Source organism: Bos javanicus, chromosome 8 (genome assembly GCF_032452875.1).
Source record: "Bos javanicus breed banteng chromosome 8, ARS-OSU_banteng_1.0, whole genome shotgun sequence".
In the NCBI taxonomy this organism is placed as follows: domain Eukaryota; kingdom Metazoa; phylum Chordata; class Mammalia; order Artiodactyla; family Bovidae; genus Bos; species Bos javanicus.
In genome coordinates, this window is record NC_083875.1 from 103,108,014 (window position 1) to 103,126,302 (window position 18,289).

Genomic DNA, 18,289 nt, shown 5'->3' on the forward strand with positions numbered 1-18,289 from the left:
TTCAAGGAAAACCTCGTATATATTTTAACTTTATCCTACTTCTGGCTTCTCTTGTGGCTCAGCTGGTAAAGAATCCACCTGCAATGCGGGAGGCCAGAGTTTGATCCCTGGGTTGGGAAGATCCCTTGGAGAAGGGAAAGGCTACCCACTCCAGTATTCTGGCCTGGAGAATTCCATGGGCTGTATAGTCCGTGGGGTTGCAAAAAGTCATACACGACTAAGCGATTTTCACTTCACTTCACTTACTTCTGACACATTTTAAGTGAACTATAAATGTTAAATAAATAATGATAGGATTTTCACATATTCAGAAGATGGGACGGGGACTACTGAGCCAAAAAAGCATACAGTTATCAAAGTACTAAATTCACGAAGAGTGAATGGATGACTTTCAGTGGAATATCTGAATGTGAAGAGGATTAGATTGGGGTAAGGCTGGGAAGGAAATCTGTAACAGAGACATAAATAAATGCCAGTGAAAGTGAAAGCCACTCAGTCATGTCTGACTCTTGGGGTCCCCATGGACTATACAGTCCATGGGATTCTCCAGGCCAGAATACTGGAGTGGGTACCCTTTCCCTTCTCCAAGGGATCTTCCCAACCCAGAGATCAAACCCAGGTCTCTGCATTGCAGGTGGATTCTTTACCAGCTGAACCACAAGGGAAGCCCAGGAATACTGGAGTGGATAGCCTATCCCTTCTCTAGCGTTTCTTTCCAACTGAGGAATTGAACTGGGGTCTCCTGCATTGCAGGTGGATTCTTTACCAGCTGAATTATCTGAGAAGCCCCAGATGCCAGGTAGTGGACATAAAATAAATGATGAGAAGGGTGAGGTGAAGATACTTCTGTGTTTCTTTGCAGACAGATTAGTTCGTGGGAGTAAAACCTAAAATGCAAATCACGGTTTGAGAAATACATGCAAATGGTATCTGGATACTGGTTTCACTGAAACTACTGGTTCTGTTATCGACACCATCACCAAAAAATAGCAAAATGCAGCTCCTATGAAACACCTCCTATGCTTGGTTTGGCTGGGAAGAGAGTGTTTGCATCCTTATATTTCTGAAATGGAAACATCCTGAGGGGTGTTATAACAGTTGTTACAGAATTTGGTTATTACTGAATAGCTGCATCTGATGACTTCTAAAGTCCTTCCAGGCTTTTTTTGGGGGGGGTGGGGGGCATGCTGTGTGGTACAAGGATCTTAGTTCTCCAACCAGGGACTGAACCCATGTCCCCTACAGTGGAAGCATGGAGTCTTAACCACTGGACCACCATGAAGTCCTAAAGCCCTTCCAATTCTTAGTGAGATTTCTGTGACCCACAAATTGAGAGGCGGGGCACTTGGTTTTATTTTGAGGTGGTCTGCCAATAGATGAAGAGATGGCTCATTCATCTCTTTCTAGGTCTACTTGTTGAAGCCAGACTTCTCTCCTTAGCTGAGTCAGGAGGCTAAGCATCCAAGAGGAACTTGTTAAATGTCTGCAGTTGATGAAGATGAGGACTTGGAGAAACACTCCATTCAACTGTTTCTCTTACATTTTCTCAACAGTGTTCTATCAGGTGATGACTAAAACAGACAGATTGAAAGAACATTAAAAAAAAAAAAATTGGGATATTTGAGACCTAGTCTCAGTTGGGTAATGAGGAAAGGCACATTGTGATATGAATGGTCTGAGGTATTAGAACTAGACCTTGTAAGAGGAGGAAGATTTGTTGCATTTAGAGATTGTAAGGATGGGCCTGGCAGACTAGAGAAGCAATGTCAGTGAAGACACCAGACAGCAAAGTGTGGTAAGAGTAGAAACTGGGCTAATTAGACTTGTTCGGCTGAAACACAAAGTACCTGTAGGCAGAAAGGTAGGTTGAGGCCTTTATTTTAAAGATCTATGATCTTAGAACCAGGAGGTTAATATTTCAGTGGAGAGGTTGGTAGGCAGTGGAATGTTGGGGACAGATAAGTAGAGCCATGCTTTAGGTAGATTGATTTGTCATTGATGTATCACATAGGATGAACAGAGGGCAGAAGTACCATGAGTAAAACCCATGTTTGTAAGAGAGTGTGAAAACCAGAAGCAGGCTGAGTGAATCTTCTAATTTATTTGAATTAGGAAAAGTGATCAAAATTTGACACTGAATAAATAGTAAGGCAGATTTAACAGAGAATAATCCCTGGCCTAGGAGTGAGGATACATAAGTTCTTGCCAGGGTCTTCCACAACTTTCTAGAATAACATTGAACATGTTGCTTAAACTTTCCATGCCTTGGGCTTCTGTGGTGGCTGAGCAATAAAGAATCTGTCTGCCAATACAGGAGAAGCAGGTTTGATCCCTGGGTCAGGAAGATTCCATTCCCCTGGGAAGGAAATGGCAGCCCACTCCAGTATTCTTGCCTGGGAAATCCCATGAACAGAGGATCCTGGTGGGCTACAGTCCACAGGGGTGGCAAAGAGTTAGACACAACTGAGTGACTAATACTTCCACTTTTCACTTCCTGTGCCTTGGTTCCTCTGAAACAAGAAGAGATACTGTGAGGATTTGTTGTTGTTATTCAGTCAGTCAGTAAGTCGTGTCCGAATCTTTGTGACCCTATGGACTGCAGCATGCCAGGCTTCCCTGTCCGTCACTGTCTCCTGGGTTTTGCTTCAGCATCAGTCTTTCCAGTGAATATTCAGGGTTGATTTCCTATAGGATTGACTGGTTTGATCTCCTTGCTATCCAAGGATCTCTCAAGAGTCTTCTCCAACACCACAGTTCGAAAGCATCAATTCTTTGGCACTCAGCCTTCTTTGGGGTCCAACTCTCACATCTGTCCATGACCACTGGAAAAACCATAGCTTTGGCTATATGGACCTTTGTCAGCAAATAATGTCTCTGCTTGTTAAGGTGCTGTCTAGTTTTGTCATAGCTTTCCCTCCAAGGAGCAAACATCTTTTAATTTTGTGGCTGTAGTCATCATCTGCAGTGATTTTAGAGCCCAGGAAAATACAATCTGCCACTGTTCCCATTTTTTTCCCCATATATTTGCCATGAAGTGATGTGACTGGATGCCATGATCTTAGCTCTTTGAATGTTGAGTTTTAAGCCAGCTTTTTCACTCTCCCCTGTCACCTTCATCAAGTGGCTCTAGTTCCTCTTTACTTTCTGCCATTAAGGTGTTATCATCTGCATTGGGTATTTAAAAAATTAAGTTTGTCCTTAGCATGCTTTCCCTTCAAAATGATAAGCCTCTGTTATTATATACCTGTATAATTTGTCTTGTAATCAGTTCCTCCAGGACAAGCAGGCTTCTCATCTCCTTTGCTCAGCCTGAGCAGATTAACCGTTGTTGAGTGGAGATATAGAAAGATAAAGTTTATGATAGAAGGGGGTGAATCACCTGGAAGCAAAGCCTTTCTTATCTTATTCTGATTAGAATCAAATCATGGGTTTGCGTTCTGTCTTTTCCATAGATTGTTAGAATGATATTCACAGGGCAGCTCCTGAGTGGTCATTCTTAGCTAAGAACTTCAGTATAAAAGATCTACTCCTGCTAATTCATAGCTCTTTTGTTCTTCTAAAAACTTTCAGTCTGTGTAGCCTTTCTTGTTTGCCTAGATCACTGTGTGTGTGCTTAGTCGCTCCGTTGTGTCTGACTATTTGCAACCCCAAGGACTGTAGCCTGCCTCTGTTCATGGGGATTCTCCAGGTGAGAATACTAAAGTGGGTTGCCATGCCCTCCTCCAGGGGATCTTCCCAACCCAGGGATTGAACCCAGGTCTCCCGTATTGCAGGACAATTCTTTACCATCTGAACCACCAGGGAATTGGCCACTCATAAATGGAGGCCCTTTAAGTTTTAAGTGTAACCGTTTGAAGTCGTTTTCCCCTTTGTCTCTGTCCACTGGTTACTATTGATGCATCCGATTAGTCTGATGCATGAGTGGTATAGCCACATAGACTTTGATCTCTCTTTAGTGTGTAGAGTGTAGTTTGGTTTCTTTCCACAAATAGTGCTTTCAATGAATCCTACAACAGACTTATCATCTTTGCTATTGTTACTTCTTATGTTCCCTTAAGATTGTTTTTACTGAGACCCTGTTCAAGGGAGTGCATGGTAGCCAGACTTAGATCACAAAATGGCTTAGGCCTAAAGTGGCTTCTCTTAAATCAAAAGGCTAAACCTGCTTCTTTTCCTCAGGGACCTCCTATGCTGCAGCAAAGAGCCAGTTTTGTCTCTATGATGGGTCTGTTTCTTTGACTTTAACTTTTGTTTTGTGTTGCTTTTGTTATTATGTTGTTAGTTGCTCAGTTGCGTCTGACTCTTTGCAACCCCAAGGACTGTGGCTGTCAATGGGATTCTCCAGGCAAGAATATTGGAGTGGGTTGCCATGCCCTTCTCCTGGGGATCTTCCTGACTCAGGGATCGAACCCTGGTCTCCTGCACTGCAAGTGGATTCTCTGAGGGAGTGGGAAGCCCTTTGTTATTATAACGACCTGCCTTGGGGAAGACTGCACCTCTGCTGGAAAAGACTGATACATCACCTCTGGAGGCTGGCCATTCCAGGAGATATTTGCAAGATAATGGTCTTTACTTCTTCAACTCCTACCTGTCTCTGTCCTACAAAGAACCTGGCATCCAGACCCAGACAACATGGTTATTTTGAGACATTAGTCTGCTGTCTTTGTCAGCCAGCTTTCCTAATAGAATAGTATTCCTTGCCTCAATCTTCTGGTTAATTGGCCTGTCCAGCAGTGAGCAGACCGAGCTTGGACTCAGTAACACCTACACTATCTGTTTACAGTAGAGCTCACTTTGGTATTATCAACAAAGCCACAAACTTAGAAGAGAAAATGGTAGCTTTAGGTTTTAAAGTATAAAATCTAAGTTTTCTTTCTTTCATTTTCATTTTTTATATTTTTAGTGGTAAGGGCTTCCCTGGTGGCTTAAATGGTAAAGAATCTGCTTACAATTCAGGAGACCCAGGTTTAATCCCTGGGTGGGAAAGAAGGCAAAGATCCCCTGGAGAAGGAAATGGCAACCCACTCCACTATTCTTGGGTTTTCCTGGCGGCTCAGATGGTAAAGAATCGCCTGCAATGCAGGAGACCTGGGCTCAATCCCTGAGCTGGGAAGATCCCTGGAGGAGGGCATGGCAACCCACTCCACTATTCTTGCCTAGAGAATCTCATAGACAGAGGAGCCTGGCGGGCTTTAGTCCATAGGGTTTGCAAAGAGTCAGACATGACTGAGTGACTAACACAGTGTTGGTGGTGGGGTTTTGGAAATTATTCTCCGGCGTTCTTTCTTTATAAAGCTACAATTATAGCACGTGCCCTATCCCCTCCCATCACCTGCCAAATTTAATCTGGGCAGAACTCTGAGATTTTAAGGTCTTTACCATTTCCTTTTTCTTATTGGCCTGACTTATTTTCTTACTGTCTCATTTTCCTAAACTGTTATTTAATACATTGATATGGCAGAACTCTGGGAGTCAAAAATTTTTGCCAGTTGTGGCTAGAACCTGCGTATAAACTTAAGATTTACTCACGCCTAATACTCTTTGTAAATGAAATTAGTTTAAGTATCCTTATGATTACTGCACTCCAAGAAGGATACAGGCCAAGGAAAGAGAGTTAAAATATCCAAAGCGTGGTGTAGTTATATTCAAACAGTTATGACCACATTTCTGTCGGTCATTTTGGAGTAAAAATGTGAGGCCAGGGCCTAGAGTATGAGTGAAACAACATCATGGCCATCAAGGAAAAGGGCCTTCCCTATTTATAGTCATCAAATTGTATTGCCCTTCCCTAGAAACCACTGCATTTTTTTTCTAAACAACTTTAGTATATTGGCCTGAAACGTCAGGTTATGCAGAGGCACCAAGGCCTGATTTGTTACTGCATTATATCAAGATCTCTCCTTTATTCCTACATTCCTTTACCACTTCCTGCAAACAGCATAAGTGCAGGATTCATAAAAGATCGTGTTAGTTACTCAGCGTGTCCAAGCCCTTGCGACCCCACGGACTGTAGCCCTCCAGGCTCCTCTGTCCATGGAATTCTCCAGGCAAGAATACTGGAGTGGGGAGCCTTTTCCTTCTCCAGGGGATCTTCCCAACCCAGGGTTCCAACCCAGATCTCCTGCATTACAGGCAGGTTCTTTATCATCTGAGCCATGTATAGGAAAATTTCAAAGTTCACCTATAGAGACACTTGAAACAAACCCAGAGTCATTCCTCAGAATATCTGTGACCCCATACAGGTCATGAAAAGGCAGGATTAGTCCAGTTAAACTTGTTGCATAATCACATGAACATAGTCCATATGCAGGAATCCTTGTTTATGGTAGTGTATTGTCTTTGATGTTGAATTTCCCCTGTCTGTGCTTGCCAAAAGCTTGTATCATCAGTCATAACTATTGATTCCAGAAAGCAGAAGAGTGACTAGATAGAGTTCCCTTTGTTAAATGTTTTTACAAATCTAAAAAAGAACATGACCCTAATCATTTTAAGAATAAAAGCTTTCTTCCTTATCATGAAAGTCAGGAAAGACTGGTGGCAGTCTCCAAAAGAATTATCTGAGGCTCCGGATTACATCTGACTGAGCTGGAGGAGAAGCGACCATATGGCAGATGTGTGACCACTTCTGTGTAGTCTTTTGTGGGATCTAATCGTAGGCCCCTATGGACTATTGTTTCTCATTCACCATTGTGAAATACCAGGAAAATAAAAGAGGATTTAAAGTTTAAGGTCAGTGCTAAGACACAGAATGGGCATCAGAATTTAACCTGCTCACTAGTTCCCTATCTTCTCTCTATAAATTGATATATATTTTGCTAGAGATGATAGATTTTGCGAAAGAGATTCTGGCCCTCTCAGCTTTACAATGCGTGTGTTTGGGGGAAGTGTTGGCAGGAACAGAGGAAGTTTCTTTTTGATGATTCTCAAAAGTACACTGAGAAGGAATTAGATCCTTGAATCCAAGGAAGTTTTGAAACCTATTTTTATAAAGATGGCACCATACTTATTAAATGGGGAAAAGGGGACGGTAGAAAATGCAAAGCTATATGGGATTCAATGCTGTTGTTCTTCAGTCATGTCTGACTCTTTGTGATGCCATGGACTGCAGCACACCAGGCTTCCCTGTCCTTCACCATCTCTCAGGGCTTACTCAAATTCATGTCCATTGAGTCGGTGATGCCGTCCAACCATTTGTCCTCTGTCGTCCCTTTCTCCTCCTGCCTTCAGTCTTTCCCAGCATCAGGTTATTCAGTATAGGATGTGTCATTCATTCTAATAGTATTCCAAGCAATACAAGCAAGTTGGTATACAGCCAACCTCAAGTACCCAGCTGAACATGAATGTTCCCTGGAAACTGAATAGTGTAAAGCCTTCCAAAGAAATAAGCTTCTCACCTATTTTTATATGAACTAAGTTTCATAGAAATTCACACTTGATATTTTTCTCTCACCAATTTCTAGACCATTTCTGATCTATTTTCTTAAAGAGCAAAGAAGTTTTCTATGCTAGACGAAAGAACTTTTATGAACCATCCACATGTGTTGATAGTCATTTTGTGGCCTTGGGAGAGAGGATAGGCAGAAAGGGCTTGAAAGTGGTCTTAGTTAGCTAGAATACTCTGCAAGAGAGAAGCTAACAGAAAGCTGACTTTTACCTAGGATTCCGCTATAATAAATCCATTGTGGGCTTTCCTGGTAGCTCAGTGGTAAAGGGTCCACTTGCCAATGCAGCAGACGGGGATTCGGGGAAGATCTCACATGCCATGGAGCATCCAAGCCCTTGAGCCACAACTCCTGAAGCCCACATGCCCTGGAGCCTGTGCTCCACAATGAGAAGCCTGAGTAGCAGAGCTAGAGAATAGCCCCTTCTCTCCACAGCTGGAGAAAAGCCTGCACAGCAACAAACCCCCGGCACAGCCAAAAATAAATAAATTCATTAAATTATTTAAAAAAAAAAATCCATTGTGAGAGTTTGCTGGTGGTTCGGTAGTTAGGATTCAGTGCTTCCACGGTTGGAGGCCTGGATTCAATCCCTGGTCGGGGAATTAAGATCCTGTGAGTCACATGGTGAGGTTAAAAAAAAATTAAAATTAAGGTTAAAAGGAAAAAAAAAAGAAATTAATTGTCTATTGACCGTGGGAGGAAATAGATTCAGTTCCTGCTCTGTTCTCTACTATATTTCAGTGTGAAATGTATCCTACAAGGTGATACTTCAAAACAGGTGCATAACTTGAAAGACATTCTTAGGATTTGGACGTCGAGAATACTGGTACATATTCTCTATGTCTATATGGACATACAGAACACTGATACATCTGAAGGGATTTGATTAAGTACTCATTAAATGGGCGCCTCTGATTGGTAATGCGATGCCTGGACAATTAGGAACCCGTGGGTCTTCAAAAGAAACCCGGTGAAAGGGAGAATATGTAAAAGTTCGTGAGGAAAATCAAGGGTATAAATCTTAATTAGTTTCTGATGCTATGTTCTTACTTTTTAAATTGTCCTTTACAGTTGATCTTATGCCCCAAACTGAGTGGTGACTGTTGAGTTTCCCCTTCTAACTTCAGCTCTGAAGCTCCATGAGGAAGGAGTCTGTGTCTGCTTCATCTCTGTATGTCCCTCAGTCGCTGATGCCAGAAGGCGCACCACAAACATTCGTGTGTCTCTCTTGTTGATTATTTTTGTGTGTATTCTTTTTTTTTTTTAACCATTCACTATAAATAAACCTTTGTGGACAAAAATCTTATTAGGTATCTGTTTGTACCTCTAATCTAGTCCCCTTATGGCAATGGTATTAACAATACCAGCTTGTTGAGTTCTCTCATGATGAAGCAATACAGTATCTGGCATGAAAGTTATTTAAATTCATAGTTGAATTTTGATAATCTGTAACGGATGTTTTGCCATTTCCTTTGCTGGAACCTATTTTTTCAGCTTGCTATCATAGAATCATGGGATAGAAGTTGAAGAGGGGGAAATAAATGGTGGAGTATTTGTGCTTTGGTATCTAAAGCGTGCCTCTTTTCAGCCTCTTAGTAACCCTGCCATATTCCCCTGTCTCTTTCCTTCACAGCACTAATCACCACATGAAACTGTTCTGTTTACTGTGTCTCCATCCTGTGTTTTGTTTGTCTTATTCACTGTTGAATTATTAGCACTTAGCTCAGAGTTTGGCGAAAGCTGGATAAATATTTATTGATTGGATTAATAAAAGAGGCACACAGGCTCATGAACGTGAACACCTACTTGGGATTTCTAAAGAACTCTTTCCTCCACAAATTGGCATTCAGGGACACATCAAGAGGATCCCACCACCTCCCTCTCTACTCTCTTCACCTTCCCACTCCCCACCCCAGCTACCAGAATTTTTGCTCTTTGGATAACATCTTGGATGGACTTTTGCAATAAAACCATTAAGGGGTAGTAAACATAGAGACAAGACTGAACGTGCAGTTGTCTAGACTTAATTTAATAGAGAATATCTAATTTATGCCTTTTCCCCCCGCCATGTTCCCAGGTCTAATGCCCTGCTGATATTGACAGTGTATCAAATTCTGAACACACTGCTTGCCTAGGGCAGCAGTAGACCTTTCCTTCTAATTTAAATTAGCTGAAGGCTGGTGGTCCCATATGTGAGAGTGTATTCGTAATATCCTGACTGAACACAGGCCATCCAATTAGGTGAATTATCTTGAAACTCTTGCTTTTTATCTACTGACATTTGTGATCAGAAAGGCTGTTAAATTTCATCCATGGCATCAATTTTATACAAATTATTTCCTGCCACCCAAAGAAGCTACTTTTCTTCTCCTTATCTCATATTTAAGTTTGAACATACATTGAATGTATCTAGAAGAGCATTGATTCTTCAGAATAAGAGTTAGGTTTCTGATATTGTATATCTGATTCACTTTGTATTGTATTGTATAGCAGAAACTAACATGACATTGTAAATCAACTATACTTCAATAAAAATGAATTTAAAAAAAAAAGAGGTTTCTGAAACCCTATGTACAAATCCCTTCTGCCACAGTTTCCAGAGGACATCCCTGTTGGTGCAGTTACTCCTCTCTGTGTCTGTAGATAATTAAAAAATAATTCTGAGTAAAATGTTAGGGGAGCATATATTTATTGGCTGAAATCCCATGTAGACTAAATATTTATCAAGAAACAAGATTTGGGGAATTCCCTGGCAGTCCAGAAACTGGGACTCTGTGCTTCCAGGGCAGGGGACACAGATTCCATCCCTGGTCAGGGAACTAAGACTCCACGTGCCACACAGTGTGGCCAAAAGAGAAAAAAAGACAAGATGAAACATTGTGAAGATTTAAAAAAAAAAAAAAAAATCAAGATTTTGTATTTTTAATTATTGTATATAATTCTTTTTCTTAAAAGAATCTTCTGCTGACTCAACTTTTCCTGGGAAAATGGGCCATTCCCACATCATGGGGATGAACATGGATATGAGTGGTGGAGACAACAGTACCATGCCACCTCACCATCACCCGACCACTTCATCTGACCACTCCCATGATCACATGATGATGATGATGGTAAGTGCCGAAGGAAAGGCAGCCCGGGCCCTTTCCCACCCACCTGGGTCATAGAAATAATCAAATTTTAGGACTGAAAGATGATTATGTTTGTTGTTTTTGTTCAGTCACTAAGTTGTGTCCAACTCTTTGCAACCCTGTGGACTGTAGCACGCCAGCCTTCCCTGTCTTTCATTATTTCCCAGAGTTTGCTCAAACTCAACGTCCATTGAGTTGGTGATGCCATCCAACCATCTCATCCTCTGTGTACCCTTCTCCTCCTGCCCTCAATCTGTCCCAACATCAGGGTCATTTTCAATGAGTCGGCTGTTTGCATCAGATAGCCAAAGTATTGGAGCTTCAGTTTTAGCATCAGTCCTTCCAATGAATATTCAGGGTTGATTTCCTTTAGGACTGACTGGTTTGACCTCCATGCAGTCTAAGGGATCTCAAGAGTCTTCTCCAACACTACAGTTCAAAAGCATCAATTGTCTCAGCCTTCTTTATGGTCCAACTCTTACATCCATACATGACTATTGGAAAGACCATAGCTTTGACTGTATGGACTTTTGTCGGCAAAGTGATGTCTCTGCTTTTTAATACACTGTCTTGGTTTGTCATAGCATTTTTTTTTTCAAGGTTAAAGATCAATTTACCAATGAGGAAAAACTAAGGCAGACCTAGAGAAGTCAAGTGATTTGCCCAAGATTATGTGGCAGGTTAATTTCAGGGCTATACCAGAACCGATATTCCTATGGTTCTTTCTTCAGTATGTCTTCCTTTCAAAATTGACCCTTTTCTTGATTAATTTCTTTACGCTTCGTGTAGACGAGAAAAAAGATGAAAGTTGACAGTGAGGGCAAAGGAGAGTACACGTGGAGAAGTGCCTGTGTTAGTGATACGAAAATGAGGAGAAAGTTTTCCTCTTAAGTGAATGCTTCTTATTACCCAGAACTGCTGCTTATAAGTGTTCTAAGCTTCTTGACCTGAGATTCTCATGTAGAAACTTCGATTGTTTCTAACTAACATGTTTTGGTTTCCTGGCAGCCTATGACCTTCTACTTTGGCTTTAAGAACGTGGAACTGTTGTTTTCTGGTTTGGTGATCAATACGGCTGGAGGTGAGTAAGCCATCAGGTGCTGTTTGAAGGTGACACTCACATGAGAGACAGTGACAAAGAATCTGGAAACCCAGCGCCTCTTCCTGCCAGAGTTACTGAGTCCTGAGGGTTGCAATTGTAACCGTCTGGTTTCCTATTTCCTACCTGGAAGATAAGGATACACAATGACTATTTAGGTCCTACTGCAAACCTCTCTTAAATAACATGTGTATGTTTTAGAGTTTCTGAAACATAATTTAGATACAGGTCAGAGTCTTTTGCAGACCATTGTCTTTCACCCTTTTCCAGAGTGTTTCCTTGTTTGATTGGTCTTGGACGGAAGACTATGGTCAAGTTTGAATGGCATAAGAAGCATTTTATATATACATACCACAAAATAACCCTAGCTTCAAAACTATTAATCGAGTACAGTCCTTCCATTTTACAGAAAAATTAAGCTTCAAATAGTGAAATGATTAGCCCTAAATAAATTAGTATGTCAGAACTAGGACAGGGACCTAAGGCTTCTGACCTAATCCAATGCTCTTTCTCCTTTACTGAACTGGTCTACAGCATTCGTGACTCTTGACCCATCTTAGGGTCAGTCCTAGTTTGGGGGCAGTTAACCATCCATTTTTTTTGGAGTCTATAATGTTGAGTTAGTGTGCCTTAAATTCAAATTGTACAAGTTCAGTGGTCAGGTGGACCACTTTAGGTATAAGATAAATCTTTGGACCCACAAAATCGATTGTTTTGGGAAGAAGGAAAGCATTTAATTCAGGTAGTATGTTAAATCAGTTTTGAATACATTCATATTGTTACCAACAATTCACACTGTGAAAGACTTAGGATTGAAATGCCCATTCAAGAAATAGAGTCAGCACTCTTCTGCGGGGCAGGCAGGGCACACAGTGCAGCGTGTGGGATCCCCGGGCAAGGCTGGAGCCTGTGCCCCTGCGCTGGGAGGTCAGAGTCCTAACAATAAGCGTATTCTACATCGTGTGTCTGTGTGAAACTAGTTTAATCACGTCAAGCAGCCAGACCAAAGGTTATTGTTGTTCCACTTATTTTTTTATTATATTAATCAGAAAATGAGTATATTCTTTAGTAGAGACTGTAGTTTTCACTAAGATCATCTTAGTCTTTCTCTTCCATCCATGGGAGTGAAGAGGTAACAATATAACATATTCTGGAATTGACAGTAGAGAGTAGCAGTTTTTTGGAATTCCCTGGCAGTCCAGTGATCAGGACATGGCACTTTGACTGCCCAGGGCCTGGGTTCAGTCCCTGGTCAGGGAACTAAGATTCTGCAAGCTGAGTGGCAAGGCCCATTCCCACCCACCCCCACACCCCCAAAAAAATAAGAAAAAAAGAGGAGCAGTTTTTCTGCATTTTCTTTCTCACTTGGAGAGCACACCAGCTAAGCATTTTGCATGTTTGACATTACTGCCATCTTTTCCTTTCCTACTTAGAAATGGCTGGAGCTTTCGTGGCAGTGTTTTTACTAGCCATGTTCTATGAAGGACTCAAGATAGCCCGAGAGGGCCTCCTGCGCAAGTCCCAAGTCAGCATCCGGTACAATTCCATGCCCGTCCCAGGACCAAATGGAACCATCCTTATGGAGACACACAAAACTGTCGGGTAAGGAGATTGAACAGATGCAGGTGGAAGTTCTGGAGAGCTGAACTAGGCAAATAGCAAAGTTGCTATTTCATTAGCAACAGCCCTTTTCTTGAGTTAATGATTCTATGTCACCTTGATTAGCACTCTTTGGAGGCTTGGGGTTGTGAGTCATTAGGCCCAAAGAGGAATGATATTAACTCTTCTTAGAGTTCATTCTGAATTCTAAGCACTGGTCACTTTGGAAGAAGGAAAAGAATCCATATTTTAACATATTAGTCAAATAATAAGAAACAAGTTAAAGAAAGAAGTTTCAGGTCAGGGTACAGAAGAATGGCAGAACCCTTTCTACAGAAAGTTGTACCTGCCCAGCTCTGGTCTCATTTTGTTATGACACTGTGCAAAGGTCTGTATTTCACTTAAAGTATTTGGATGACTTGGTTTTCCCCACAGATTGGCAAGTCCTTTTTAAAATTCAGTTATAATAGAAATGTAGATCTTAAAGCTAAATTGGAATTCAAGGAATCCTATAGACCAATGTCTTACTCTCAAGGAAGCACAATATTATTTATTCCAATAGTACCCATGATTGAGGGCCAACCAGATTGTGACTCATCTAAGGTGATAGAACCAGTGAGTGACAGAGGAGACAAACAGCCAGGTCTCCTGATCCCTAATTAAGAACTGTCTACTATACCACCCCACCGTCAATTCTGTTTCCAAGTTTTTAAGAGTAAGCTTTGTGAAGGTGGAAGGCCTGAAAATGTTCGCAGAAATAAGTGCGGAAGGGTGTGAGTCATCCCTTTCAGGTTCCACGGGGGAGGTGAGTCACCCTCCAGCCTCCCTCTGCCCTCCTGAAGAGCTTGACTCCTGCTGCCATAGAACCATATCTGGCTGATGTCTATTAACCTCATAGCCCTATCATTTTTCATTCCAAGGACTAATAAACAAAACTTGCGTAGACACAGGTACCCTGGAGTTGCCAGGGTGACTGAGAGGGCAGCTGAGGCTGAGCTCAGGACTACAACTGTTCCCTTTCTTGCGCCTGAAGCGCGTGCCGAGCTGCCTGAGCGCTCCCGGGGACCTAACTCTGGTGTCCCTGTTTGCTCTCCAGGCAGCAAATGCTGAGCTTCCCGCACCTCCTGCAAACAGTGCTGCACATCATCCAAGTGGTCATCAGCTACTTCCTCATGCTCATCTTCATGACCTACAATGGGTACCTCTGCATTGCTGTAGCGGCCGGGGCGGGCACAGGGTACTTCCTCTTCAGCTGGAAGAAGGCGGTGGTAGTGGACATCACAGAGCATTGCCATTAACGTTGAAGTCCATGGTGTGGCCTTATCGATTGCAGTGGAAAGCAGTTCAAGACTGGAAGACAGGGTTCCACCTTCTCTTATCTCCTTACAACACACATACACCTGCTCAACAGAGGTTTAGCTTACAGTCTCTGAGCTAAAGTGGTAACTTCCTTCCCCCCACACTTCTTTCCCTAGTGAGCTGAGTTTCCCATTTCTCTTGAGAAGTCCTCTCCTCCTTCATTATCCTTCACAATCATCTTAGATCCGAGTTATATGTTCTTTTCTAATCTGGGTAGCTTTCTGTTCAATGGCTGCATCGCCTGCTTCCTTTTTTTTTAGTCTTGTGTTCTTTTTTTTCTTTTAAACAGTTTGTGAATTTGATGGGTTTTTCCTGGGTTGGTGATGAAAATGGGTTAACTTTAGCCAGGATTGATGACAGGCAAGGGAAAGTCTTGCCCAGCTAAACCCAGAACCCAAACATGTTTTAGTCTTTGGACTCAATGATTGGAAGATAGGTTATGGCTTCCCTAGATGTGACGTGTTGCACTGAAATTTTTGTAGGGGGCAGAGATGGTTTGAGACTGTATAAATACAGGCCCAGAACTTGCAGGACAGTGCATTCCTGGGTGGCTGACTAATCAACCTATGTTCCCACTCAACATTTTAATTAGAATGAGCTTGTTAATCAAGAAAAAAAGGTGACAATCAATTTGAGAAAATAGATATTTTAAAATGAAACCATTGACATTTTTACTTTCACTTGGTACCTTAGTATGTCACAGCTGAATGAAGCAAGCGTTTAAACATTTTCTTCTGTTATTGTTTTCTTCTGTTACTGTCTGCCTCTAACCAGTGATTTTCAAACTTTAGCATGCATCATAAAATCACCTAGCGAGCTTGTTAAAAACCCAGTTGTTGGGCCTCGACCCAGAGCTCCTACATTGGTATTTTTAACAAATTCCCAAGTGATGCTCCTGCTGATGATCAGGGGACCATATTTTGAGCATCTCTGCTTTAAACTAAGGGAGTATCACCTGGTGGGTGAGCTACCTGGGACTGGGCATGGAAATTTGACTTGCTATTAGTAGGTGGTGTGTCTGGGCTTAACTCATGTACTAAATGCTGCTGGTCAATACTTAATCATTCCATAAACATTTATTCAGCTCCAGCTGTGTCTGTGTGCCCAGGTCCACGTGCATGGAAGAGCTGGAGCCAAAGTAACTTTTCTTAGCATGTATGAAATCACTAGTCCTTATTTTTAAAGATCTGTAATTTCTTGGAAGTAGCCTGAAGGTTGAGAAAGACCTTTGATCTGCAATGTAAATCAGCCAGTCTTGGGTTAGAAGGGCAAAAGCCCAGCCATCTCTGAGAGGCTTAGGGTGTGGTTGACTGATGGGCAGATTTTCCTCAGCCCCTACATCCAAAGGCATACCAGGCAGATCCTCATTCTCTGCATGACCATCTTTGTTACTCGGGGTGGGGAGAGCTTAATTAGATCACAAGTGGCCAAAAATTACTTTTCTCAGTGAAGAATGGTCTTGGATTTTTATTCTCGTTAATCGACACTGCAGTCTTGTTCCCAGTCCAACCTACCTCTGTATAGTGACTCTTGTGCTGGTCTATTAAATCCTGCCCTCCTTGGTGCTAGACTCCTTTTGTGCCTCAGGGCAGGAGAGAGAAAACACAGCTATCCTGTTGGCCTCTGTTGTGGTTTTGAAGTTTGTACTTTCTCTGTTGATGCCAGTTAAATATTGGAGGGCAAGAAATGTGTACTTACATGGCTTTGAACCAAGAGAGGGTTATAAGCTTACTGGATCGAGGTTAAAACCTTGAACCAACACTTATAATTTTATGTTTTTCTCTCATTCCAACCCCTTGTAGTGCTGATACTTAGTATAAGCAAAGGGAATGACAGGTACTGATAAAAATCCAACATTAAGGTACAAATAGCCTGTACTGTCTCAGAAGCCAATGAATAATAAAACCCTGAGAAATAAAATAAGAATCAATGTTTAGTAGTAACCCTGGTACTCTCTAGACATCTTGTCATGATCTGCTATGAAATAACCTTATCAGGTTATTTTCAAGGTATGAAAAATCAAGGCCAGTTAAGACAAAATGCTGTGAATTTCAAACTCTCAGAGAGAAGCAATTTGGGATACGTCTTTGGGTATTCAAGATAGTCTCATGAAAAACCTGAATTCTGTGATCTTGAGCTAGGTTGCCAAAGGAAGAAACTAGTGAAGGGGAAAAAAAAAAGTAAACCTTAAATTCTGTCTTTCTTGAGCTCTTGGACTGTGTTAATATTGATAATCTTGTTGATTTTCATATCTATACCCCTGTTCATTTAGAATTTTAGTGCCTGACTTCTTTGTTCATTTTGGATGCCAACTGCTTGTTTCCTCCTGTTCACAAGTGGAAGCTGTATCGCGTGTCTTTGGCCCCTTACTGTCTTTCAGTCTTTTATCCCATACATCTAGTCTAGTAATCTCCCTAGCCCTCCCAATGCACTGGACAATGCTGTGCAGTGGGTTTGGATATTGATACCAACTGGAAGCTGTAAAACTTGTTCGAGACCCTAAGCACACTTTGAGGAGCAATTGTCCTGTTGGAATTTCTATGAGGCTGGGTAAAGGGCTACCTGGTACTATCCACTAAGTTACAAAATCTTAGGTACCGTCTCCAACCTATGCCAGAGGAACACTCAGCCCCTCACTGCCCACAGACAGAGTCCTCTGTCCACCAGGGAATCAGAGACTAAAGTTTCTTCACTACGTCTATGGTAGGGTTCTCTGGAGTTCCCTTTTAGGCTGTGGGGCGCTGGTTTGGGGTTCCCTGTAGAAGCTGGAAGGGGAGGTGGTAGGGAGTATACTTCATGTCATTTACTGTTGGTCCTGCCCTCTCCAGCTGCTTCCTTGAGAAGATATGTCTAAAGATATAAAGTCTGCATTTGATATAATGCCTTAATCACTGGGTCTACAATTAATGTTGATTGTTTTAGATTGTAAGCTCCTGGAGGGCAGTATTGCTGTCGTAGGAATATTTTAACACTGTCATGTGCAAAAGAACAAATAAATATTTTGATTTTGTGATTCTATGTATGTCTTCCACCCAGAGTGATATCAGAGTCAGTGGTCTCCTCTTCATTGTCCACATGGACTCATTATCATCAGTTTTTAGGATGTCCGTCTTTCAGGTGGCGTGATCCAGTTATATTTTCATCTCACTGCCCTCCTCCTTCACTTAAAACGACAGGCTTTGTACACACCAGAAGAGTTCACATGACCTTTTGCACAGGAGACGGTCTTCATGAAGATGCAATATCTCAGTACACCGAAGATTTTACCATATCGTAATCGCTTCCCTGTGTTTATGCTGACAGAACATCCTCCTGAGTGTGGCTCTTAGGAGGGAAGAAGAAACTCAGAAGGCAGTGTTTTTGTGCTTCTGTGCCCACTCATGCTGGGAAGCCACAGTGACTGGTTGAGGCAGGCTTGGATGATTTTTTTTTCTCTCTCTCTTTGATCCTGGCCTTTGTAGCATTGAAAATAATTGAACTCAGTTTCCCTATCTGGAGCCACTGTTGCTGTGTTTTCTTTTTTGTTGTTGTTGCTGTGTTTTCAAGATAAAAGAATGGAAAGTCCCAGATAAAAGTGGAAGAATAAAACTATTGTAAGAATGGTAGGGAAGACGTGACTACATATCTTCTTCTCTTCCTGCCTCCCACACTGTGATTAC

At 41.9% G+C, this 18,289-nt stretch overlaps 1 protein-coding gene across 1 annotated transcript in view; it reads left to right on the top strand.

Moving 5' to 3' along the window:
* The window catches only part of SLC31A1 (solute carrier family 31 member 1), a 34,269-nt gene extending 16,621 nt beyond the window's left edge, over window positions 1-17,648 (top strand). Inside the window, exons 2-5 of the mRNA XM_061426554.1 lie at window positions 10,398-10,555; window positions 11,582-11,654; window positions 13,106-13,274; window positions 14,368-17,648. Coding sequence (XP_061282538.1) covers window positions 10,430-10,555; window positions 11,582-11,654; window positions 13,106-13,274; window positions 14,368-14,569 — 570 coding nt within the window. The 5' untranslated portion in view covers window positions 10,398-10,429 and the 3' untranslated portion in view covers window positions 14,570-17,648. The remainder of the gene's footprint in view (window positions 1-10,397; window positions 10,556-11,581; window positions 11,655-13,105; window positions 13,275-14,367) is intronic.
* The last annotated feature ends 641 nt before the right edge of the window (window positions 17,649-18,289 follow it).